The 27,169-nt window shown below is 47.5% G+C and overlaps 1 protein-coding gene across 2 annotated transcripts in view; it reads right to left on the bottom strand.

The window, feature by feature from the left end:
- Positions 1-27,169, bottom strand: part of LOC116940448 (dedicator of cytokinesis protein 1-like) — a 337,619-nt gene that overhangs the window by 225,486 nt on the left and 84,964 nt on the right. For both annotated transcript variants that reach the window (XM_032950283.2, XM_076065949.1), the window contains exons 23-26: positions 17,655-17,763; positions 10,647-10,717; positions 7,569-7,675; positions 7,052-7,179 (exon numbers count right to left, since the gene is read on the bottom strand). In XM_032950283.2, coding sequence (XP_032806174.1) covers positions 7,052-7,179; positions 7,569-7,675; positions 10,647-10,717; positions 17,655-17,763 — 415 coding nt within the window. The remainder of the gene's footprint in view (positions 1-7,051; positions 7,180-7,568; positions 7,676-10,646; positions 10,718-17,654; positions 17,764-27,169) is intronic.

The following is a 27,169-nucleotide window of genomic DNA, read 5'->3' as shown; positions in this document are numbered from 1 at the left end:
TTTAACAAAGACCCTGCAAAGCAAATTGGAAGCCAGAGAAATGTGTGTGTGTTTTTTTAAGGAAGATTTTAAGCATTTCATGAATGTATTACGGAGAGCAGAAGGGCACACAACAAGAACATTCGTAGGAATAATTAGAGCAAGGCAAATTAGATTTATTGATGTAATGAGAAAACAAGGGACTGAATATAACGTTTTGATTGCAAAACATATATATACGTACAAGAAGCCTGGGAAGACAATGAATTAAGTAAATAAGCAATATGAACAATTGAAGGCAACTGAGAGCGTCTATGACAAAACTCTCTCGAGTAAATGTCATGGACACTGGGCTGGCAAGACCACAATCTCCGACGTCTTTGCGAAAGGGCACGGCACGGGGAGGGAATGTTTTTCTGTTGTGTAGTTGTAATCGAAAACTTGAGCGAGGTCACAAGTGCGTGCCTTTCGCTTCCCAGGGCCAACCCCTACTTTGTGAACAATCCAAGGTTAGCTGCCTAGACAGTTGTGCACGGATCACACTACAGCGTAATATCCGCTGTGAGGTGACGTTTACAGACCCCCCCCACTGATGCTAAATCGGAGGTGTGGGGGAAGGAGAACAAACTGAACACTTGCTTTGTCTGCATGGGAACTACGGGTTTCTTCGCGCACGCCGAATACTCTGAATGAACGGGCCATTCCGAGTTGGCTTTGCCGGTTGTTCCCACGGAGCCATCGGTCGGGCGGAGGCCGGAGTGCCGGTGACGGCTCGCACTGCCGACTTGCTCGGCGCCTCCTCCTTCTGAGCAGAGCGCTTTCAATCGCCAGTGCGGCTCGAGCCCCCCTCCCCGGCCCCCCCACGCGTGGCGGCGGGGCCCGCGTCTTTTGTCACGGGCCAAATCTTGTGGCGACCCATCTCGCTCTCTCCCGCGCGACCCGTACAAAGGCAATGCGCTGCAATTACTAACGCGTATTCCTCCATTCGATGTCTCAATCCAGAGCTGATGACGCAGGACACGACGAGTGTGCGGGGGGGCGGGAGCAGGGTGGTCCCTCGTTTTGAGTTTTAATTCCTCACCGCTCGTAGCTCGCCCCAAGGGGGGAGCGCGTCGGCCGCGAGCGACGCCAGTGTCGCGATTTTATTTCGGCGGGGAGACCAAAACGCTCCCAGCGGTGCGGCGCACGCCACGGATGAACACCGCGGACTTTCTGGGAAGATATTTTTTCCGTCCCGAGCACATCGTCGGTCTCCTTACGAACAGCCCCACACCACGAGCAGTAAGACTCGTGTGGAAAACAAAAAATACTCGAGACTGCACGAGGATTTCCTGAATCAATCAAATGATGAATATAAATAACTTTAATGGCCTCAGCCCATGAATGTATAATTTCCATCACTTATTCAAGGATGCCAATAGAGATTAACATCACCCGGTATCAAACTTGTTTTTGCTTAGGATTGGTATTCTTTATGAGGAGCCTAATGTTAACCCGCTGAGCAGAAACATGGACTTTACAAGCGACTAATTTGTATAAATAGATGTGAATGTTCCCCATGAAACGGTTGCGGTAATTTCCCCAGCCCACGTGGACAATGACTGAATGACTGCTCTGCTGCTTAAAGGCCAAAAGGAGATTTAAGTGTAATGAGACTTTCTAATTTCACTAATGTCCAATTTAAAAGCAATACTCTTTTAAAAAAAAATACTGAAAGCATTTCCTCCATATAACTGTACAAACTGCACCAAGAAATTTTCACCGAATCTGGACAAGGTTTGTTTCCCACAGCTTTCGGCCTCCTCACTTGATTCCTAAAATCTAACTAACTGATGTCTCCGTGCCTCAGGCACTTCCATCGATTTCACAAAACCCTCTGGGTGGATGAGTTTGTCTGCAAGTACCATTGGTATAATCCCGCAAACCTGTGAAGTTCTAGATGCCCTTTAATATGCATCTGCGTCGGGTGGGGGGGAGGGGGGGGCATTTGTCCACCACGAATCCAAACATCTTACTCCATCTCCTCGAGCTCACGGCCCTCTGAGCGCACACCATAAAAAAAGGTCGGAAGAGCTCCTGAGCTTCACCTATTTGTTCATTACCTTAGCCGGTTAATGGTGCGACTGTAAAGCATCGGAAACAAGCGACGTTCAATTTACGGCGAGCTGCAACAGCAGTCGCGAGAGCGCGTCGGAGTGCAAGTGGAATCGTAGCCTGTATGCACGCATTTGATTAACTACCTGTCACCGGATGCATTCGAATAAAAGTTTACACGGACGACTCAATTAGGTGACTTACTCTCGCTAATTATGTCGCACTGGCGCTTTTCCAGAATCCCATGGCATACGTCCAGTCCAACAGCATTCCCGCTTGTATTGCTATGTTTAATAGAGCAATAAATCATTACTATTTACCAATCCTTTACCCGTGCATGTAACTACGCAGGAATATTTACCGCAAGGCGTACATATTATATTTTGGGATACCAGGCTATGTTTACAGACCAGTGTCAGAGTTCTGCAATAAAATTGCAAAGTCAAAGTGCCCGATTGAGAGTGCGGAATCGCTCATCGCCATCGGTGGAAATTCCACGTCCCTATGGTAGAGCACATACACTGGGACAGACACTGCCGACTTCATACAAAGATATGCTAATTGTATCGTCACCGGAAACATCGCGGCTGGCCCAATCGCGGCTGAATCGACCGCACTCTCGCCGCAGGGCCACCCAACAAAACAGACTTGCGCACAGAGGTATCCACGGAGAAGAACCACATGAGTAAATATGAAGCTGTGCGCTTCACGGCTAATCTGTTTTGGCAGTGCAGAGTTCACGGGAGAGGCAACAACTTATTATCGATCAGGGCATTGTCAACTATAAATATGGGAACTGGACAGTGACGAGTGTTTTTGAAGTGCATTTTATAGTGAAGCCAACAAGCTGCAGCTCACATCCACGCAGAGAACTACTCAACAGGGCGGAAATGTAGAAAAGAGCGCAACGTGATGTGAGTGCCTCAAGCGTCATTCAATCACCACAGAGATCTACTTCACGAAGGATGATATATTCCCAGAGCTCTATCTATGGAAGAGACTACTTTTATGAATACCGATATTAGCGTGGCGCTGTGGCACAGTGCTTCGTTCGCACTGCGTGGGCCGACAGGTTCATCAACCCCACAGAGGTGGATAAAACGATCGCCGCTTTGTGGCACAGCGTTTGCCCTATAAAGACCGGCTCCCCGCAAATCAAACGCGGGTTCCGACCAGCGGCTCGGAGCTACCAGTGGAGATAAGTGACACCCGACACTCAATTGCGCATGAGGATAGAACACTTTGAATTGAATTTGATTGCAGTAACCCTTGAGTCACTTACGCGACAATCATCGCAGCAGTTTTATACACAGATCACTTATGTATAACGAGGTGCCATGGAGGTTACTTAAACCTGTAGCAATCGCTCTTCCGCGCACTGATGATGAACTCTTATTTGCGTAAAAAAAGTCTAACTTACTGATTGCTGAATAGCACGATAAGAAAAAAATTGATTACGAAAATTTCAAAATACAGCGCGAGATAAAATCGAGATCGACTCTCGTTACCTCATTTAGACGGGAAAAAAACATTTAAATAAAATAAGCATTCTGTAGAGTAAAATGTCCAAAAATTAAACCTGCAGCGGGGTTAAATTTACAGGGGTGGCAGCCGCTTTGAAAAGAATTGCAAAACAATGAAATCTCAATAGCCTGAGAGAGAGGGCAGGGGAAAAATTTAGTTTTGGAAAAATGGTTATGCTTGGCGTCGCTCCAGTGGTTTCACATTTGAACACAGGTGGAGGGTGCGTTTGACAATTTGCTTGGAAATGGATGTGCGCTGGGCCATGCAGCGAGGAGGGTAGGATGCTGATACAACAATATCCCCCCCCCCCCCTGCAGGGCCAAGCACAACATAACCCAGCACTCACGCAGGGCCCAGCCCAGCAGTGCAGCGGTTAAAACCTTCAGTTCACAATCGTCCCTCTGGCATTCGTAAAAAGAGCACCACTTGGTGAGCCTTTCTTATGGGGAGATTGGTCCCCAGCGCAACGGGAATGTGGAATGTGCGCCGCAATGGAGTGGGTGGCCGAGGGTCAGAAGCGAACCGAGCCAATGTCTTTGGTGCCTCTACACCTCGCCACCGCTCTCCCTTCCTTCTGCCAGATCCCGCAGCTGTTTCTGCAAAGTCGACAACACAACTGCTGAAAATAAAAAAAAATTATCTCGAGGGCGACCAGGGGAAAAGTGGTGGGATGAAGGAGTTCCAATTTGGGTACAAGTGGATGGGTGGGAGAAATTATACATAATTGTGTCATTAGTAAGTAACCGTCTAGGGCAGAGAACACGGAGTATGCAGCGGATCTGCAGTACACAGAGCCTTGCAAGAGAAGAGTTAACCAGAGAGAGCAGTGAAGAAGGGGTGACCAACCACAGCTCGGAGGTTTTTTTTGGTTTCCCAAAGAGGCTTGGACACACTTCGGGTGCAGTGTACAAACAGAGCAGCAGAGTGAGGTCTGCTCTTACAGTGCTAAACCTTTGTCTTAGTGACCGACCTCTCGGTGCTTATGAAGACGAAAGCTGCACCGCTGCTCTTGGCACAGAGTGATGCTTCGACCTGACTTTGCCTTGCCCTACATAGCACAGCTAACACAATTAAAAACTGTTTAACAGCAAGCGCTGCTGAAGAACTGCTGACAGTGGTGGAACCATTACTGAAACTGCGCAGGCATGCGAGAGCATCACCTCTTGCAGTGCCCAAACCAGAACCCAACTTCCATGCCCCAGCTAGACAAGCTGGCTTCCAGGCCGAGTTCCATCTGTTCCCAAATTCCTATGGAGAGGGCTTGTTTATCCGAAGGACAATCACCGATGATGTATACAAAGTGATATGCTTAACCGCAATAAAATTAAGCATGACCCCATGCTCAAATGAGCACATTGGAGGTACTAGCCTCTACTGGTGACCCCGAGCCAGCATTGGAAATTCCACATTTCCATGGCCGGAAACCGGTCCCTCCCTTGTTGTGAATTTATTTTTGAAATCCCACAAAAATATATACTAATTGTATCCAAGAATGCATTCATTTTAACATTTCCATATGCTGTTGTTTTGTTCTACAGACATTTCTTTTCAGTGACTACAACAAACCGGGTTTGCCGATCTACGCAATTAGTCGCCAGTAAAATGGCAATCGCTCCGCGGGGCTTCACGGGCCACCTGCCGCTCGCTCGCATCCCACGCCGTTCCGGACGTGGCCAACCGGCGGCCCGGCGATCGCTACGATGCCGAGGAGCTTGGGGGGGGGGGGGGGCAGAGGGGGGGGGGGCAAAGGCGAGTGGAGCCACAGAGCGGCCAACGCGGCGCGTCGAGGGCCGCGCCGCCTCCCCCCTTCCCCCCCGCCCACCAACACCCTCCCACCCGCGGCCCCCCCGAGGCACGGCAGCCTCGCGAGGCCACGTCTGGACGCGTTTCGACGCCGCCGTTCACATCGACTTGCCGGCACGTATGCACACCGCTATTATCTCGCCCAGGAGGACAGAAAAGACAGCGCGCCGCGTCTCTTTGGTCTGAAGGCTCGGTGACACGCAACGCTGCTGCAGTGTTATCGGTCGCATGCCGTTTCGTCAATTATTTTTATTCAGTTTTTAAGAGTTTTCTTGCGTTCCATTTTACTCTCCCCCATGCCTCTATTCATCCTACGTTTTTATATTTGCACCGCCTCGATGGCTTCTCCGCTGATAGCGACACGTGCCTCAAGTCAGTGAAGGCGTCTCCAATGAGCATTGGACAGTTCTCATCTCTGTTTGGTGGCCCTCAACCACCTGTGGAAATTCCATATTCCCATGGTGGTGACCAGTTTCTCCATATAGTAGCCACATTAAATTACTTATTATGATGATGATAATGCTGTTGCTGATGAGAATGCTGCAGTCCTACTCTGGATAATGCTGAAATTGGTTCTGCCAGTGATGACGCATTTGCTGCTGCTGATCCTGCGCTATTACAAATCATGGTGAAGCCAGGGACGACGGTGATGACGAGCATAATAATGATGGTGATTATACAGCTGCTGCTGGTGCAGCTGTTTAAGATGATGACGCTGAATTGCTGCTGGTGACGGTGCTGTTGCTGGTCGTGAAGATGTTCTTGCTCCTGTTAATGCTGCTGCCACTTGCCGTACTGATGAGGATGATGAAGATAACCACGGTTATATGAAGACAACGATGATAATGATGACGCTGAAACAAGTAGGAACATAACACTTTGCAACTTGTCACGATTTGAGGTCACGATTTGATCAAACAGTCTATTTTTACCACAACAGTACGGCAAGAGTAGCACATCAAGTGGCCTTGGAGGTCACACGAACCAATTATACATAACAGGCACGAACAAAAAATAATTATCTTCTTTGGTTCTTTCGGTAAAGTCACGTAGAATGAGAATAAAATAATAAATTGATAAAATAAAATAACACAATAATATTCTCACGACGTTTCGGCCACAACACAAGCGGCCTTCATCAGGTGAAGGGACGAGACTGTCTGGAGGACAGCGCTGGAGTGACTCCAGCGCTGTCCTCCAGACAGGAGTGACTCCAGCGCTGTCCTCCAGACGGTCTCGTCCCTTCACCTGATGAAGGCCGCTTGTGTTGTGGCCGAAACGCCGTGAGAACATTATTGTGTTATTTTATTTTATCAATTTATTATTTTATTCTCATTCTACGTGACTTTACCGAAAGAACCAAAGAAGATGAATCCTTGCAGTCACGAAAGCTTTAAATCGAAAAAAAAATAATTAATTGTGACGTGCGCGATTTGACGCACATATTATGAGCATGGCAATTGATTTAAACGTATTAATCAATGCATTGGTAAATCCCGATTAACAACGCTGCTGCTGAAACTAATGAGGACGACGGTGAGGATGAAAAAGCATCGACAGTCGCAGCGGCAATCCGAATGCACCGCTTACCCAGGCGCTTGCGCCTCGAGTAAACCCCACGGTGACGAGGAGGCGGTGTGGAGGCACTTACCACGTTTTTGAGGTGGAGAACTTCCAGGACGTTGCTGAGCAGTTGCACGCAAGGCTCCAGCTCCTCCATCTTTTCCAGGTAGGACTTGAGCTGCTCCGTCATCATGGGCAGCAGCACGTCACGGCACTCTGCACACGGGGGGTGGCAGGGAGTGAGCGAGGCGCCGTCAACAACAACAACAACAGCCGCCATTCGCCACTAAGTGGCGGTGACTTCACCACGGTGCGTGTGCCACGCTACTGCGCACTTTAAGGGCACGTGAAGTGTCTAATTCCATGGTTCTATGGTTAGGGCTAGTTCATCCAAAGGACAGGCCCTTTTGACATCCCACAGTGTTACTCATTTTGACAACCCCATCAAGGTTATGTAGTGACCAACCCCGAGCAGGATTTAAATTCGTTACCCTCGTGTTCATGAGTCAGAGTGCTACAATTAACAGATTCATCCAATCGGTGCAGTAAACCACCAGCGAAAAGTGTGCAGAGCATGTGGCTCTGAGCGTGCTTGTGCATTCTACCTTTGTGCAAAAACAGGTCCCTGTACACCATTTCAGTCATGCAGCACAGCTTCTGCTTGGTCAGCCGCTCTTGCGGAATGTTCCTGATGAACTCCTGGAACAGGTGGCTGCAGGGTGAGAGAGACGGCCCAATGATGCGTCAATCTTATAAACGACAAATAATATAATTGCACCTCAGTTGGCCCGCAGAAAGGTGTAAGGCCCCCCCCCCCCCCCCCCCGGAAGAGCCAGACATGGTGACAAGCACCAGTAGTCTCGTTCTTCAGAGGCAGCACCGCCGAGTCCCAGAGAGGGCTGCTGAGTCGCTGAGAGATAACTGTACAGCGAGTAGGCTGCTGACCTGTCTGTGTAGATTTCTCATTGCTATCGCCCTAAAAGTGTTCTCTGGATACTACGGTTCCATCTCGCGTGCATCAACGCTCATTGGCGGGTCAAACAACAGCAAAGCAGGACCCTCCAGAATGAGTCTTAAGACGCACCGAGTGTTTCGCTGGTGTCTCACTGCTAAAATTAACATGTGGTGGTATTCATGTGCACTGATGGATCTGAGCCAGTGGTGGAAATTCCACTTTCCTAAGACGAGGACGAGTATTTCCAAATGATACTCACTGCCGACTTCTTAAAAATTGGCACTCATTTTAGATACACCCAGGAGAAAGGGTGAGAGACTAAGGCAACAACGACCAATGAAACGTAGAATTTGTGACCTTCCAATTGTGCGCCAAGGACTCAATACCACAATGCCAGCGGCACGGCAGTAGCACAGAGGAACGACGAAGCTGCAGCGGTGACAATGAAGGGAAAAGTCAATGCATTCTACGGCAATCTCACGAGGATCCCCACAAAGAAAACACAGCGAAGAGTCATTTGAAAACTTCAATAATGCAATAGCAAAGACCACGAACAGAGCGTCACCACAGATGTCAGACTGTTATGCGATTATTGTCTCTTATTGTGTTTATAAAAATACAAAACACAAATCTCATACGGCATTGTTCAGCTGCCCCTTCAAAATGTACGCGGATTGCCGCCAATAATTCCCCAGATTATTGCGGCCGTGTTGTGGCTCTGGCTAACTTCATGGAAGGCATTGTAATATTTATTTGTGTGTTTCGCCGTGTGATATTGATTGTATAAATGCGTACCGTATAAGTTACAGAACTCAATCATTTATATGCGCGTGTGGTTGGTGGGGAGTGGTGGCGTAGCGGTTAGCGCTCCGCTGCACTACGAACCCGGCATCCCGAGTTCGATTCCCACTCATGGCCAACACACACAGTGACAATTATCTGAACTGGTCCTGGACCTGCCCTAGGTCGACTCAGCCTCAAATAAGCACCTGGTACGGTGTGTAAAACTCATTACCACTGGGGGGACAAAGGCTGCCGGACGTGGTGCTGGCCACCCAGCCCGTCGTGTGCCGGGCCGACCTACATAGGTGATCGCTAACAGCACTTGCCCCAACAGTCTGTTACAGACTATACGGGGAATTTTTGTCTTGTTTGCTATGTATGTGACAATTAGCACGGTGGACACCCTTTCAAGTGTTCGATTAGATTCTGTCAAACCAGGTGGTGACAACTCAAGAGACCAGGATGAGTCTCATTTGCAAGACTGACCTGGGTTGCCACAGTGACAAAGGCAAATCGAACAAAACAAATAACAGCAATGACGGAGAGCAATCAGAACAAATAAAACAATGAGATGATGCATCTCAAGGAATTATCCAGGTGGAAAGTTTAAATATAATCAATATCATTATCCTCCCCCTTCCACACCCACCAAGTCTAATGCTGTAGAAACGGTCAAGCCATGTGGGCTTCAGCGAAACACAATATCTGCAAAGGTGCACGCGGAATTTGTGAGAAAGTGTGTATAATGGGAAGAGAGATGACACAATGGTAAGTGCACTGCACTACCATGTCAGTCACTCAAGTTCGATTCCAGGTCACGTTATGCAACCTCATTGGACAATGGCATATGACTGCACTACCATGTCAGTCACTCAAGTTCGATTCCAGGTCACGTTATGCAACCTCATTGGACAATGGCATATGAGTTTGTCCTGGGCATCCCCATGCGTGACTGAGCTTTATATGACGACCTTCTACAGCAAGTCACACGTGTCAGTACTGGGGAGACTCTTGCTGGCCACAGCAGCTATTTGTGTGCTGTTATGCTGGCCTTTAGAGGCGCTCACTAACAGCACTTACTCCTAGCAGTCTTTCTGCGCGTGGGGCACAGTTGTGCAAAGGTTAATGCACTGCATTACAAGCCCGTGACCTGGGTTGGATTCCGATTTATAATGTGCCAGGCTTTGGAAATTCTTGCTGCATAATTTGCCCCTTTGGTCTGTTCAGCAAAATATAAACCTTTGGCTTGGTTTCAATTTAAGCGCACATACAGGCATGCCTGCGCAGGCAACCAGCAATGTTGGTTGGTAACCCATGAACTGTGGTGTCAGAGCAGCCACTCAATACACTGCCAGATAATGCACTCTCCTCACTGCTCAATAGGCACTTTCCACGTTAGCGGCCCGAATTTATCTGAATCGCATTACAATTGATCGGGTGGACCCGCTCTGGAATTGGCTTGAATGGCCAATGAACCGATCCATTAATAGATAATGAACGCGAATTATCCAACACACAATTCGGCGCCATTAATTGCTCCGAGCCGCTGGGGTGCGCCTTGCGCGGGGAGCCCCTAGCTGGGTGACCGGCTCACAAAGTAACCGTCACGATCTTCTGACACCAAAAGCAGATGTTTTCCCGGTGGCTCAAGGATTCTTTAACAAACGGGCAGCGCACGGTCAAACGGGGCACGGTGTCTTGGCCAAGCGGTGGTGCGCTCGCCGCTTCTTGCAGAGATCCGTGGCTCGAATGAGCGGCTGATTGATTGAAATGTCAAAGGTCTCCACCGCCCACCTGCCCCCTCCCTCCACCCAGAATCCACCCATCACAGGTCGGCAACACTTCCAAATTTCACTTTAACAGATTCACGCAGTAGATAAGCGCCGCGAGATTGCACTGTCGACGGATTTTCAGTAAACGACGTTGATCAATTAAAGCGGCGCACCTGAGCTCCGTCAGATGAAACACACCGCGGACGTCGCGCACGATCAGAGGCAGATACTTCATGGCTGCTCCCTGCGAGACACACACGCGGGACACAAGGAGTCAAGTGTGGCAGGAGAACAAAAGCAAACGTACACATGTCGTATATCGCACACGTCGAGTGGCGGAGCTTGACCACCCAGTGGTGAGTGCAGTGAGCTTAACTCACTAGTGGTGAGAGTTGTGAGCTTGACTCACTAGTGGTGAGTGCAGTGAGCTTAACTCACTAGTGGTGAGAGTAGTGAGCTTGACCACCCAGTGGTGAGTGCAGTGAGCTTAACTCACTAGTGGTGAGAGTAGTGAGCTTGACTCAAGTCACAAGGTCAAGAGTTCAAATCCCAGTCGGGGGGCGGGGTGTGGTGAGCAATTTTAGACCAACATCCGCATGGGGTCGTTAAACTGACGACCACTGTGTGGGAGGTCAACGGCAATTGAACGAAAGCCCGGCCCCCCAACCGTTGACATGCTGGGACTTCCACCACTGGCCTAAAGCCACCGATGGAGATGGGAGCCGCACTGCCGAACAATCGAGAAGGGACGCACTTAGACTTGATTACAGCGATCAGCAGCAGGTGCACGCTCAGCAGGCAGCAAACGGAGCCAGCAATCCCATCGTGTGGATTGCTAGGGGTGGCGGACGGACGCACGTCTGTATGTTGAACTTCTATATAATCGTACCGAGCCAACCGTGGTAATCGGTGGTGCAGGGCGGGGGAAGGACAACAAACTTAAGGTGCAGGTTGTGAGATTTCCAAAACCTGCTGAGCTGAAAAAGTGGCCAGGAGGAGATGGCCGGACTTTGATTCGGATTGTTTTTATCAAAGTATTTTTTATGCACACAATAATCTTCAGATAGAACATCTCGTTTGCGTGGGTGTCCCAGGATATCGACCGACATCGCACGCAGCAAACACGTGACGTGCACATGCAAATATTTTTTTAAAGCAGAGCGTGTGGGTTCGTGGTCTACACTTGGGGGGGGGTGGGGGGGGGGGGTGGATGGGCCGTTATTCGGTGAGGGGTACATTAACTGGTAACTAAAATACATACACATGGTGTTAAGGTCATCCTGTAGCGTTCAAGTTCGGGAGGCATAACCTTAGCAGGCACTGGTGCACCAGGGTCTGACCGTGGATAAGTGTATGATCAGCATGCAGCGCTGTGCGCAAACCTCCCCAGTCCATCACCCGTGATATTGCTGTTCAATGAAAAACCCTGTTGGCTTCCATTACTGCTGCGTGCAAGCCCAACTCCAGAGTGATGTTTTATTAACGATATGTAAATGTACACACACACACAGAGCGGTGTCCCGTCTGTTGGTCAGAGGGGGCGGTCGGGCGCTACGGAAGGGCGGGAAGCAGAACGTGAGCGTTGGTGTTTATTTATTTCATTGAGAATTTGCATTGCCTTATTACGAAGGCCGGGGTTAGTCTCCTATCCTGAGCAATCACTTGCAATTCCTGAAGCGACGGCCACTGCGTAGAGCGCTTTGCGAAAGCCGGGCAGGGCAAATTAACGGACACGTGCGCACATTTCCGCAAAACTTTGCTGCGAGAACAATGTCCTCGGTGATTGCTGCTGGCACTACGGGTCTGCTTAGTCAGGACGCCGAGTTGTCCTTGGCAAAAGACGGCGGCAATAATGTACTAGGAGTTGATGAATGCTTAACCATCGCCATGTGTGCACACCTGTTCAGACTAAACAATCAACCCAAGCCCCTTTTGGAGATGTGTTTACTCGGAAAATGCGAGTCGTTTAAGTTTGAAAATGGGATTTAGCAAAAACCACATGTGAAACTTTGCAAGCACTCTACACGGATTCCAAATCCCAGTTGAGCGTCTACTCACCCTCGTATCTCTTCGGGGTCAATGCATTTGGTACTGCTTCGAGAAACTAGACCCCCTACCATAGTAACGTGGAACTTCCCATGACCGGCTCACGATCACCAATTTATTTAATCGCCACCCAAAAGCTTGGGTGCCCAAGGAGACACTTTGATTTTGAGGAGATGCTAATCCGGTGAAACAACACCTCTCTTTCATGGTCAAAGTAGACACGGAATGTGGAATTATTTTAAGGTCACCGTCATACGTAAAAAATAATAATCTGCAAGTTTCTCTGGTATCGCGATATAAACATAAGCAATCATAAATTTTATATGTGTCGCATATACACGATTTAATGCGTATTCAACTTGAAATGTGACATGGGGTGTGATTAAACATTTTGCATTTTTATTGGATTGAGCCAGGGGCATTTTTTCATCAACAAATCTGCCAATACATGGGAATTCTAATTTCCTTCAAAAAAAGTACAGCATACAGAATTGAAAACGGTTATGTAAAATACTTATTTTTATTATTCATACGTACACGGTGTTTACAAATATTCAAGCGAACTGCTTATATTCTCGTGATCAAAAGCCTGAAGTGTTTATTATATTTCATGTCTGTCAAAAAAATTTTGTTTGAGAAATATAAAAGCAGCAACACTCCGGAGCTTAATATTCATTTTGACAACCCTCATCACTTTTTATGCTTTTCACTCGCCACAGCTACGACGAACAAACCTTCAAACGATTGCAATACCTGTTATTACCGTGACTAGGAATGACTCCATCTTCGGGAACCAAATTAGAGTGCGCTAGCTTGAGACAAATTCCTGAGCAGTGACGGCTGCATAATCAGTGTAATAATTCCGCTCGAGGGCGCAGCATTTACCAAGAGCCAGCCTCGCGCTCGCACTAACAGCGCGCTTTGGTAATGCACCGCGGCGCCGCCAATAGGAGAGCGGATATCGAATAGAGAGAACTTGACAAAGCTCCGTTGATATTGTCCATGTTTTACGGGCAGTAACTGGAAGGCAATACGCCCCAAAATGAAACGAAATTGCTCGCATTGTACGTTTCCATCTCCCCCGTATGTTAGAGGAGAGCCAAGCCATTCAACGTGAAATTGGTAAGTTTATCAGATAACTTTCCGGGAGCAGGGTGTAAAACAGCAACTTTTGAAACTTGGCAATCTGCCGGCTGGAAGATCTTAAAACAAGCGAGCGACAGAGGCGAGTGCGAGGTCCGCGAGGGAGCAAGCACGTTCTGCCAGAGCATCTCACCACCGCGGCGCCCCATTGTGGCGAGATGTTAACTACCTCGCCTGGTATGCAGGACGTCGTGGGTTCAATCCCACCCTGACGCCTGCTGTATATTTGGATCGCGTGGTTTTTCGCGTGGTTTTTTTCTCCAGCTCTTTCGGTTTTTCCCTACACATTTAGAAACACGCGTTTAGAGTATTTGGTAGCTATACATTTCCACATGATAAGCCACTTCGCTGAGCTATAATTTATGGCCAGGTCGCTTCTGAAAAATAACTTTATAGGTCAGTGGGCCTTATCTAGTAAAAAATATATATATAGTTTAATAATTGAAAAATAGAGTACTGGCAGTCTAAACCATTTGATCTGATATTTTGGGCTCATTGCGAACACGAGCAAGTGTACATTCAGAGGTTGTCTCCCCTCCTGAAAGTCTGCGAAAAGCACGGTCGAGTTTAAGGGTTTCAGCCCAACCAGTGACGACAGTTGCAGGAGAATCCTTCGAATTAATTTGAGCCTTTCACTCGACCACGCGACAGCGAGGAAGCAGATAATGTATGCGGCAGCGGGCTTTGCTCTCTCTCATGTCGTAGCAACGAGTACAATGAAGGCCCCGTACTGGCACTAGTGACCGGAAATGTTTGGGGGTTAAGTCAAGATGTATGCTGCAGATACCAGCGGCAACGTTTTACTGCCAAAGGATACAAAGAACACGTTGTGAATTTGCAGTCGATTCTTTGAAGTCCATCAATCTGAGTTGCGCTACAGTTCAGAGAGTGCCTGATGGAAGCGTTGACCGTACTGATCATCCTCAGTAAGAAGTGCCTTAATGGCAAATGACAGTGGCTCTTGCTGTGGGCCAAACTGGTCCCCCCCCGCAATAGGAACGTGGAATTTCCACCGCTCGCTCAGGGCTTCTTGGAAAGAGGAGGACTACCTGACGTTCACTTGACGTTCACCTGACGTTCACCTGACCAGGGAAACCCGTGCGTGAGGTGTTTTTCTTCAGGTGAGAGCCGAGTATGACGATTCGTTCATTCTTTACCGCTGGCTCTTCTTGCAGGTCAACGCTGCTGTTGTGATGTCGTGTGCGCCGTGCATAAAGCATTCATGGCACGCAAACATTTTCTCTCGAGATGTGACAGTATTGGGTTGGCTTCGTGTCACACCGACTGTAACAGTGCAATATTTCAAAACTTTTTTTGTTCGCGCATTTTTTGACAGGGACACCGGGCCCATAGATGTCGCAGTTTAATATAAACGCCATGCATGAGCAATCTCCACATTCTGCCAGCAATGATCCCTACTTGTGACTGTATGATGAGGAAGGAAACAAAAAACTGTTCCAGTTCAACTGGCTTATCCCTTTAACAAGTGACTACACTCTTCACTTCCTCGGAAGAACAATTTTGCTAACCTCTCAATAGCTTGTGCAACCTCACGATAGCTTATTCGTAAAACCAATATTGTCAATGCATTCATTTGTTTGTCCTGGAGCCCAAAAACAAGCCTTGCGATGGCATGGCATTGTGAATGGAGTGTGCGTCATGAAAGGAGATGAAAAGCCTTTTAAGATCCTCAATCCTTTATAATCCACTGGAGAACAAGTGGCACCAGAGAGCTCATTAACACACTACTCTGGCAACATCTGACACATAAACAAGAAACTCAAAATATCAAGGTCTACAATTCTGTCATTATCATCAGCTGTGGTCTATCCACTGCTGGTTGAACGCCTCTCCAAGCCGTCAACCTCTCGAATGGTCTTACAATGTAACGATCCATCCATGTCCCGCACGCGAGCCGATCTCATTGCCCCATCTCCGCAGTGGTCATCCTCTTTGAGGCGGTCCTCTCCTTTGGCTACCGCTCTGCCTTTAATCTCGACCATCGGCCATCACCCTTCTAATGATGTGTGTCCTGCCCAAGCCCAATGACTTTCTTAACGATCAATCTAATGTCTCTGATCCACGTGTCCCTCTTTCTGTCTCTCAATGCTGTTCCAAGAATGCACCCTCTCTACGCTTCTTTCTGCACCTTTCAGATTTTGTTCCATATTCAGTCGGTGTCCTTATTTCCCAAACCATACGTCGTGACCGGTAACATCGTACAAAGATTAAAAGCGCTGTAACTAGCTTCCCAGCGTCAGTTTAACACACGGGCTTTCGCGACCAGTATTATCCGTAATATAGTTGTGTCGTCAATCCCGCCAATACCCGGCACAGCCAATTAGCAAGGCTTGTTACGTAAGTTATCACTTCGGCACAACGGTGTGTTGGGAGAGTAAACCCACTACAACATTTACAATTCGAGTACCGTGACATTTCGCTGATGATTACAACAACCAGCGTCATCAGGCGGTTAGCCAGAATTGCGAAACGTGTTTACACTAACGCCTGCTGGATTTTAAGAGCAGGATCGCTAAAGATTCTCCCAGCCAGCCGTCGCGCCTAAGCAGGGAACTTAAAATGGTGACGAGCACGGCCACAGAGATGTTACGTGTGTATTAAATCAATGCCTATGTAAACAAAAAAAAAATTGCACGAGCCGAGTTCCCCGAGGGCTGGGCACTGGAATGGTGTTCCAGTGTCTACATTCAGAGCATGTCGGTGATCACTGTGTGAATAAACGGAATTATTAGGCACATTCGTTTGTTGCGCTTCGTTCCAAGGTCCCAATATCAAAATGAATAAATGATAGGGGAGCAAGAGCAGGTTGGCGTGCTCTTGGCAAAAACACATTTCTCTACCTCTACATAATTTATCTGACATGTGGTCAATGTCACATTTGAAATTGGAAGGTCGCAATTTAAAATCCCAGTCGGCGTTCGTCTGAATCCACATACCTCCAATATTGTAAAAAACCAAGCCCAACTCTTTGACAAGCCAACCTTGGTTGCAAGAGAGAAAGAGAGCGGTCCTTGCAATATAAATGTGGAATTTACACCACTGGCTTAATATGCCTCCAACAGAGACGCCCACAGCCCCCTGTTTGTTTGAGCACAAAGACACTCTGACCTTTTGCTTTTCATTATTCCAATGCCCATTATATTTCCTCCACTCGGGAGTAATACGTGCGACAGGGAGTAATTACGTGTCGAGCAATTACCAGCATCCACCAAGCTTTATGCGCATCCCAACGCCAAACAATTGCACGGTCCTCAGTGGAGAGACAATATCTTGTTGACTGAGACAACCATCTCATTGGCTGCGCAAGTGAATGCTTCCCTGCGCACCCACCTGCCGATGATTTGAACGTTTATTTTCCGTGTGCAAATTAAAAACAGTAAACTGTGAGCGGACACGTTTGGCTCCCGAACGCAGCCAGCGGGAGGTTTGGCACTACCGTGCAGTGGCGCTGGAACCTAAGGGAACCACGTGGCATGACGGGGATGCTGCTGCGGAATGAACCAAACACTTGGGACACTCTTCACATCAAAGCATCTCTCTGCTCAACAAAGCCATGGGGGCAGTGTGGATCTCAGCCGACGTGTCCTGAGCCCCGAACGTCCGACATTCCTACGTCAATGGCCGGTTTCCTGACGAGACAACCACTGTGGACTTACTACAAAGTGGTATTTAATTTAGATACCAGAGGGAGATAATGGGTCAAGCTAACTCCACTGGGAAATGATTTCATGATCCTGTGATTGCCAGCGGGGCATTCTGCCACAACACCCCCCGACCGGTACCGCTGACGTGTCTAAAAGTGCAGTGATATGACACCCAAGGGGTTTCGCCGCCACTTCTGCTCATCTGCCGGCACAGCGACATGGTCCTACAGAGTGCGGATTAATGCGTGCCATGTTTCAAACATCGACGGATATCGAACCCGGCTGTCACCCAAAGCAAGGAGGCAGCGATTAGAAAAAGGGCATCACCTGCACGAGCAGCGTGGAGTCCTGGGTATTGCGCATCATGTTGTTGATAGATTTGAAGAGCTCGCGCAGGGAGTCCTCAAACTCCTCCCTGTCTTTGTCTTCGTAGAGCCTGGGTGATCAGACACACACACACGCCATGAGCCCAGGCATCTGATTAGTACGATTGGCTACGTACGGCACGGAAGAAGTTCAAAATAAATAAATACATACAACGAACACGCGCACTTGAGAGGCAATGGTTAAATCAAGCAAAAAAATATAGACTTGATCGTGAGGCTGTATTTGTCCATGTGTGTATCTGTGTGTGTGTACATGTCTATGTGTTAAGCGGTTAGCACGCTACGCTACGAACCTGGCAACGCAAATTCAATTCACGCTCACGGCAAACATAAAGTGGCGATTATCTGAACTGGACCTGGGCTTTCCCGAGGTCGACTCGGCCTCACAGGAGTACCTGGTGCGGCGTGTAAACATCGCCACTAGGGAGACAAAGGCAGCCGGGCATGATTTTGGCTACCTTCTCCCTTGTGTGCCATGGTGGCCTTCATAGGTGCTCACCAACAACACTTGCCCCAAAAGTCTGTGAAACCTATACGGGGGATCTTTGTCTTTGTTTGTGTAAGAAACTCACAAGGTCCGGCTGATACCTATTACCATGAGGGGTGGACAGTCCTCTATTTGTGGCAGGACCACAAACATCAGGGAGTGCCTCTCCTTCAAAATAAAATAATGGAGAGGGCCTGGGAGTGTTGCGGTAACGTGCGGGAGGTTGCGAGTCCCAGGCTGTTGTACCCTTGCCTTTCCATACACAGGGAGAAATGAACGCTGGTGGTGGTTGCAAATGCCCCCACCAAAGGTGGACATCCATGAAGAGGCGTGGGCAAATGCTGATGGGTAAGATGCCTTTGATTACATCTCCCGGCTGTTTGCTAAAATGACCCATCAGGAGAGTCATCTTTTTGGGTGACTTTAAAGCCTGAGTCCGTCAAGACGCTTGCACTTGGGCATGGGGAGACTGGAAAACATGGACCAGATGAGCTCACCACTAACAGCAAGAGACTTCTAGATTGTGGTGCAGCTCATGGGCTTGTAATGAGCAATATGCTGATCTATCACTGGCCCGTGGACACATCACCACCTTTGATGCACCAAAGGTCCAATCAAGAACCTCTGCTTGACTATATATCGACATAACAGTCAATGCATGTTCATGCCTCTTTAACATCTGGACTGACTGTGGAGCTGATCTGTTAGATGTGTTGCTTCGACTGTGGGGATAGGCACCTACAATGGAACCCATGCAAACCAACAAAAAAGCCTGGTCTCCACCTAGCTTGGCCTGTCGTATGGACTCCTGCGAGCGAGCCTTCAACAATTCACCCGGCTTCTAAGTGCACGTGTTTCGCGCACTATACTATGATCCCAGACGCTGAGGATCGACTTTCAGTAATGTACAATATCGGCATGAGGTATATGAAAGTGGAACATGCTTCTTCTGGATCAACCCAACCTAAAACGAGTCCCTTGAGCGGTGTGTAAACGTTAGCTCTGGTAAGATAATGGCATTACAGAGAGATGCTGGCAACACCACCCTTTGTGGCTATACTGACCTTAACAGACACTTGTTAACACCACTTGATGCTATGGTGCATATAAGGTGAAATTGTAGAAATGTGTCCTTGTGCATGGGTCTTACAAACGCTAGCATGCTCTTTATGGCTCGGGTTACATTCTAAACCACCCACAGCAAATACAAATGAGCTTGTGAACCCTAGCCCGCACCTTCTTGTGGTCAAATTAAACTCAAATAAGTACTTAGGGTGTCAAAAGCAATACTGAGCAGGTATGGGCGAATGGGCTAGGCGCTGGGTGTCATGCCGGCCTTAACAGCACCCACCCAAAAATCTATACGGCTAAGCGGGCCGCTGGGTTCATCGTCTTTGTGTGCACGCTCACGCAGTGACAAACAAAGGATATTCCAGTGTCCTGAAATACAGTGACAAAGGTGGATGCACGAGCCGACTCGAAACGCATCCAGGCAAATGAGCGCGTCTCGCGTTTGGCGACCGAAGCACGCGCATCTGCATGAGGAGGCAATCAAAAAAACCCATTAAATTAAAATAAAACACCTGAAACAAGCTCATCCATTCCCTCTACAACCAGGAAAAATAACACCCACAAGTCCCTGCTAACATCATACCAGAAAGTATTAAGGAGTAATTTCCCTTAATTGGATACAATCAATGAGATGGAAGGGTGAGGAACAAGTCCATCAATACCGGGCCCCGAGCACCTGTGCTTGCAGCATGCTAATGCTGCCAGCACTCTGCCGCCGTTGCTGCTGCGCATGGCTCGCGTGCGTCAAACAGCAGCAGCAGCAGAATTTAGCGCAGCGCACGGCCGCTAACTAACGAAGCAGCAGCAGCAGCAGCAACATCCTCGTGTTGAGCAGGGGTAGGGTGGGACGAGTGACCAGGGTCAAGGCCAGTTCGAGGATGTCAAGATAAAATCCATGACTTTCCGAGATTTTATTTGGCAAAATTTGGTTGAGAATTGTTCTTTAACTCACCGGTGAGTGGAAGAAAAAAAAAGCAACTGGCACGTTGTAAAATGTTTGTACGCCACGTGATAGTTTTATTTGTTTGGCTCTGTGGGGGATATGTTTTCCGTACTTGGGCAGTGTGCTAATGACAAGCTCTGGTTTATCATCTGCCGTAATGCTGTGTGGAAGCTACCTGGCCTGTCGCTCCCAACAAAGCTCCGGGTTCATATTCTTGATTCCGGGTCTGCTCGGCCACAGCTATGCCTTCTCTGTATTTTCGCAACGTGGAGCTGTCTAAAGGAACATCTGCGCCAGTTTGAAACATTCAGGCTAGCCTGCCTACGATCCATCCTGGGTTTAACCAGGCTGGAATGTTTGAGAAGTTCACAGATCCTTGAAAGATCAGGACACTGTCCAATCGCTGAGCCCTCATCTGCTCGGAGTACGTGTACCAAGTGGACCAGGTCAGACATTATTTTTCAAGTATATTTACGCAACCGCTGGTAGTGGAAATTCCAAATTACTGTTAAGGGGCTCTGTATCGTCAAATTCCCATAAAGCGGTACTCATCTCCATGACCACAGGTAGAAATCGGGCTGAGCTCACTCCTGATTGGGATTTAATTCCCCTTAGTCTCACAAATTGCAGCACTCATCAGCAATGCCAGCCGTGAATGTTTTTGAAGGTGTTAAGGAGATCCATCACATCCGCCAACTTAAGCCGTAGTTTCATACAAATAGAGCAGTGGTAGCACTCACGGTTTTACTTTTCAATTAATTTATGTTACAACACGTACATTGCTTTTAAGAGGGTTTTGGTGGTGTCGATGTTATATAAACTTTTGCATTTTATCTCTTGCACATTTATGTTTGGCCTTAGTGACGCTGCTGCAATCATTCCACTTCTTTGCTCACTTATTTTAGCAAGGCCTCCTCTGAGAGAGACAGATGGTTTCAGTGAACTCCAAGCTGGTAAAATAATATGAGCAATGATTACCTTATTTCCTTTAACCACAAAAGCATGGCTTTAGCGCAAGACTCTAGGAGGAGCGTTACATATTGGGATGTCTCACTGATTCCATTTGGGGTCATATTGCAGGCGTGAAGATGCCAGGACAAAAATCCGAGTGTAGTATCAGCAGAAGATCATGACTTATATAACCAGGTAGGAGCTTAGGTGCGACCAGAGCAAACCCATTGCATGAGAGGAGATATTACAAAAAACCAGCCAAGGCAACTTATCAATCTATTTGCCATACAGCCTTGAACAAAAACCTCGTAAGAATTACTGATTGACTCAGTTTATTTATGACCAATGCAGTTATTTGATTAACATTTTATCATCGGCCCTACACCCACATGAAAGGCTTTTATACATGAACACAAGTCCACGTGAAAGTCCAGGATATTCTCTTTGACAAATTAATTTTTTACTGCAAAGGAAATAAATGCATGTTCTTCCCAAGGGTAGTGTCACTAATGCATATCATTCACTCCACTCAAATGTTTTTTTTAACATCCATAGAGGACATTACACGGCATTTGCCATTCGGTGACCTACTTTGGTGTTTTGGCGACATACCAACCACAGCCTGCAGAAATCTCCCTCGAGCAGCAACATCCTGGGACACCTAGACCCCCCAATAAGGCCAAAAAACACACATTTACAGGACTCCCCGCAGCTTTCCAGTATACCTTTGGCATCTGGATAGAATGATAGATATGATTTACACATCAATGGAAAGTGTAACATAAATGATAGAAACACAATCCTGTGTTGGACAAGAGCCAACCAACGTGGAATAATAGACCTGGTGTTTTACAATACACCTGATTGATTGTCCTTCGTGAAAGTGACGATGACCGTTTGTGTTATGGTCGAAACGTCGTGAGATTTTGTATTGTTTTATATATATTTTATTGTTTCCCTTCAACGTGACTTTACCGAAAGAGCTAAGAATATGAATATTAAAAAAACCGGTTATGTACGGGGAAACGTGCTTCAATGCGTTTCATTATTTAGTTATGAATGACACGAAGATTCTCAACCCCAATGTCCCCTTTGGGGTCGACAACTACGAGAACGGTCTCTCGTTGTGGGGGACGAAGAATCGACACCGCTTGGAAGGACCCTGGGGTGCGAACAGAGAAGAGGCACCGCCTCGGTGGGCACTGGAGCAGCAGCAGGGAGACGGCGCTCTGCGAGAGGCGGGTTTCGCACCCCGGTTACGAGCTTGCTTCTAATTCCATACGATCGATCGCCGCTAATGCGTGGAATAAGGATCAAGGTGTCGCGCTGGAAGCTGTTGTCCCTTCCGTGAAAGATGCCTGCGCGTGATTTATTTTATCGTGGAGACGCTGTTGCACGGCAGCTTCCACGCAGTTCTTGACAGAGCGGGACCATGAATACCAATGGCAAGGAGACCAAGACGATTGGAAATATCGTGCTGCTGTAGCTTCCGTCCACCTTCACGGCCGTTGAAATGTTAACATCGTCTTCCACCTGCCCTGCAGTTGAGGACTTGTTAACCCATGGCTTATTATAATGGCGGCCTATTCTCATCATGTCACAGCATCGTCAAAGGGTATATGTGGCTTTTAAAAAAATCAAGGCGTAGTCACTGGCAATGAAGACCAAAAACCAAACCACAAACAAAGCGACCAAATCACGTCGCCTTCGCCGTTTACGCCGCTGCTGGCGTTGGAACTTGGGATTTGTTTTCAAAGACGATGTTTGGACAAACCGTTCAACAGCACAAGACTCACATTTTGCATCTGCCATTTCAGCTTTGTCACTGCATCGCAATAGGGTACTCTTGCGAATGACGCCACGGGGTATTTAATGGAGGGCATGTAATAAGTGCACCCCCTTCCGTGAACACGATGGATTGTTACAATTAAAATCAGATTCAACTGAAGAATTTACTTGATTTGTCTCATTTGTGCTGTCACGTTCATTCCACGAGCATGAGCCTAACAACATTTGCATAAATTGTAAATATTAAATGAATGTATCACGAGCGCAGGAATCAATTTTAATGGATAAATCAATGATTATTTACATGCTCGGTATTTAACATTCACAAGGGGAGGCCATTGTTAAGCCGGAATGAATCCATATCCTACATTGTACAGCCGCATACAACCAAAGCGAATAATACATCGGCCCTCCCCTCTGCAACTCGCTGCACACATCCCCAGTTGACAGAGCGATCGAGATTCACGCTGGGTCTTCGCATTGTACAATAATGGATGTTGTTTTATATTACACACGCTGCCAAGTGGCTGCGCCGAGCACGTCCACTAATTGTTGGTAAATTAGGCTCGGGTTTTTTATCGCGGCAATGATTTTATTTTATTTTAATGCTCTGGTCATAATGCCCACTAAAGCCTAAAATTGTTTCATCGCATGGCTACACTCCTACAAACACCACGAGGCGCGGTGCTCAAATGGAGAAATTAGGAAATTGCTAAAAAAATGGGATTTACGCAACAATTAAATGGAAATTAATAATAAAAATGACAAACAGCCTTCGTTTTATAATTACACACATTTGTACTCCTTGTTCTCCGACAAAAAATTATAGATCTCTGAAGAACGTTTTCTAAGTGGTGAAAACAAGATGTTTAAATAAGACCGCATCCCTATACACCGAGTTCTCGCTGCTTCAGTGAGCAAGGGCACTCATCCCTGTTGGTGACTGAGCCTCCAGTGGAAAAGCCACATTACTATGGCAGGGACCATTTACAGGAGTTGCAATAGTCACAACAGTGATCAACTCACAAATGTAAAGCGATGAGTTGAAATCCTAGTCAGAGGTCACCCAGCCCATCATCAGCTGTGCGGTGGAAGTCAATACTGGCCATCCTGTTGAGTTGGGCCCCTCCCAAAGGAATGTGGAATGTCCACTGCCGTCTCGGGGCTGCCAATCGCCGAAGAGCAGCGCCCCACTGCTACTTTGCATGGGGAGACACTTAGGCGTGACTATGCAATTAAATGTGCATTACATATCTCCTGAAGGACGATGTTGGGCAAAACAATTAACTCCGAAGCCAAAAACGTTGTGACACAAGCGGCCTTGATTTGTCAAACTCCTTAGCGCAGCCACGCAATCAACTCTTCCAGACTGCCATTCTAAGTCTATTGATGTGGGACGCAGCAAATCGAGAGATGAACCACAACCCACACGATCGTCACAAAGAGGCTCCTCCACCCACACATTGTTTTTTTCGAAATCACTACATTTGGTGGGAGGCTGAACAATAGCACGATATGCTTAGCATTGTAACGTTCGACGACAAAGTTATCTCTCGACATTGTGCAGTCTTGGCAGGCTAATTCATAGAGGATGAGCTACAGTAGAAGGAGAGATATGAATGCAAATATCACGGCTAGCCCACACGACCAGCGTAAGAACAACATAGGGAGCGGAGCGCCCCTTTATTTTTTAGCTCAGTGCCTGAAAACATGTTATAAATGCTTTGAATGAGTAACACAAAAACGCATTGTGACAATGTTTCCAGTGCTGGACTGACCACCAGCAACACGTTTACGAGGTTTGAATTTAAGGATTTGACCATATTATTTTAATTTTTGGCTTGTGCCGGTACACAGCTTTAGCAACAATTCTACAACCGGTAACTTTTGAAGACTCATTATTGATATAACACAAAAGCACTTTAAAACAAAATATAGGCTCATGTCATTCTAAATTGAATATTTGAGGTAATTTCAACAATTGCCCTCAGGTAGGGTATAATTGCAATCGTAAACATTGTTAAGGGGTGGTCACCGACCCCTAAAAACTCCTCATTTGAAGTTTCACAGCTTCATTGGAATCAGTCTCCATCAACATTGCCACATTCTGTCCACACTCAAGTAAATAAACCAAACGTCATTGCAACCGATTTGAGAAAACTGTGCCTGCAAAACGGCATTAAACCATTTAGTTCTCAAGATGTTCAACATTAACAACCCACTTGGAGGAGGCAATTCTATTTTTTCGCGGTGTTTTTTTAAAGTAAAACTGGTTACATCATAGGAAACAAGCTAATTTTCTTCATGCTAAATAAAGCCAGCTGACTTACGAACAACGGGGAAGGATGGCTATTTCTAGAGTTAAGCTGTAGAAGAGAAACCCATTGCCGTCCGCGTGTAGTTTCGGGAAAGCAATGACACCCCGCCCAAACCTCTGCAAGCGTGAAGTCTACGTTCCAAGCGAAGGGAGATTCGAAGAGAAAAGGAAGTGCTTGTGGACAGAGGGACGAGGAGCAGAATATTTCGTATGCAGTGTGGTGTGACAATGGCCAACTAGATATGTATCCGTGTAACCCTTCGCCATTCCAGAACGTCTTCAGAGCGAGCTGTGATAAGGGACGATATTCAATCCAATGGATGCGCTCTGCTGCGCAGTTCGCAACGCTTCATTTCAGTCTGCCGGGCACGGTGGCACAAGCCTTCCTGCAGTCTGGTGCTTTGGAGCACGGGGGGCTGGTGGAGACACTCTGTACTGTCAGTTTAGGGGACTGCACTGTGGTCTGTAGATGACAGCTGAGCAAGTTCGCGATTGATCTATCGGTATGGACTTTGTCTTACCATTATACCCTTCTAAGTGCAAGTAATTTTGTGGAGCACTCTGGTTTCCTTCCACATGTCGAATGCTCACGTAACGACTTTGCCCAGCATCCCAGCGGAGTGTGCTCCGTAAGAATGGTCTTGAGGCTGCCCGAGTTTTATGAATAAGTAAATAAATAACTAAATCGGTTTCTTCTTCGACGGACATTGGGCGGTACACATCTCCTTCAGTGTTAGAAATTCCACATTACCATGCCAGGCACCGGTACTACTCTTATAATTGTTCATCCAAAATAAATCAATGCGAATACCTCGGCCATGCCAAACAATGGGTCTAAAGCAGCAAAGCCGTGTTGAAATAAACGGCGCATTCCACTGCGACACCCCTTGGAAAATAAGCAATGTTGCAATAATGGCCGAGGAAAAAATCAAACAAACGACGAAGTGGGGGGGGGGGGGTGAAGCCTCCTCTTCTAGGGTCACGGCCAATCACCCCGCCCCCGTTTTGTCCAGCGAGCGAGCAAACGGGGCCACCGCACACCCACGGACAGGGCCCTTGAAGGACTCGGGCAGACATCGCTAGGGAACCACCGGCGTCACTGCACAACCACGCATCGCAGAGCCGGATGAGCGGGAGGCGAAGGCGTCGAGGATTAGCGGGGGGCTTTTGTTTCGGCGCTGTTACCATGCGGTGAAAATATTTATTTCAAGATTTTTTTTTTTCCTCTCACATTTAGCTGCTGAAACAGCCATCACAGATTGCCGGACGGCTCGGGGAGGTATAAGGACCGTATCGGAACACAACACCGGCATCGCCAAGATCCCCCGCATTTATATTCGAGGCGTCAATGAGAGATTAAATATCCAGCCGGGCAGTGTTGTTGTGAGAGCGCTAAACTCACAAGCGGAAGTGAGAGCTCGAAGACATTCAGTCACCGCTTGACATTAAACGAGGTTCTCCGGTGTATTCAGTGGATGGTCCAAGCCTGCTTCACGAATGGGCATCCATGGACATCTTCATGGCTCTCACTTGGCAAGTGTATGGGCTACTGCACAAATGAAAGACATAAATTTGTGGTGGTGCTTAAGCAGGCTGAGCGAAGCTACGAGGATTGTGGTAGTAGCGGAGAGAGGCCTTCTGACGAGGCAATGAACGTGTGGCCCTGTGGTGTCTCCTCCGGGGTCGTTCCCCAACCTGACTTCGCGATCTGTTGGCCATGGGTAGTTAATGGATCACGTGATTATGAGCTTTGAGACAGAACTGAGAAAAATGTAATTGGTGTGAGACTAAGAGAATATGAAATAATGCAAGTAATATATGAACCCATAAACGCTGCACACTCTGGAGATCTTCACGTGCAGGTTCTGAACTGGAATGTTTGTCCAATTCTCATTTTTT

This window comes from Petromyzon marinus, chromosome 9 (genome assembly GCF_048934315.1).
Source record: "Petromyzon marinus isolate PM22_M1 ecotype Great Lakes invasive population chromosome 9, UKy_Petmar_22M1.pri1.0, whole genome shotgun sequence".
Classification (NCBI taxonomy): Eukaryota; Metazoa; Chordata; class Hyperoartia; order Petromyzontiformes; family Petromyzontidae; genus Petromyzon; species Petromyzon marinus.
This window is presented reverse-complemented; position numbering and strand designations above follow the sequence as displayed.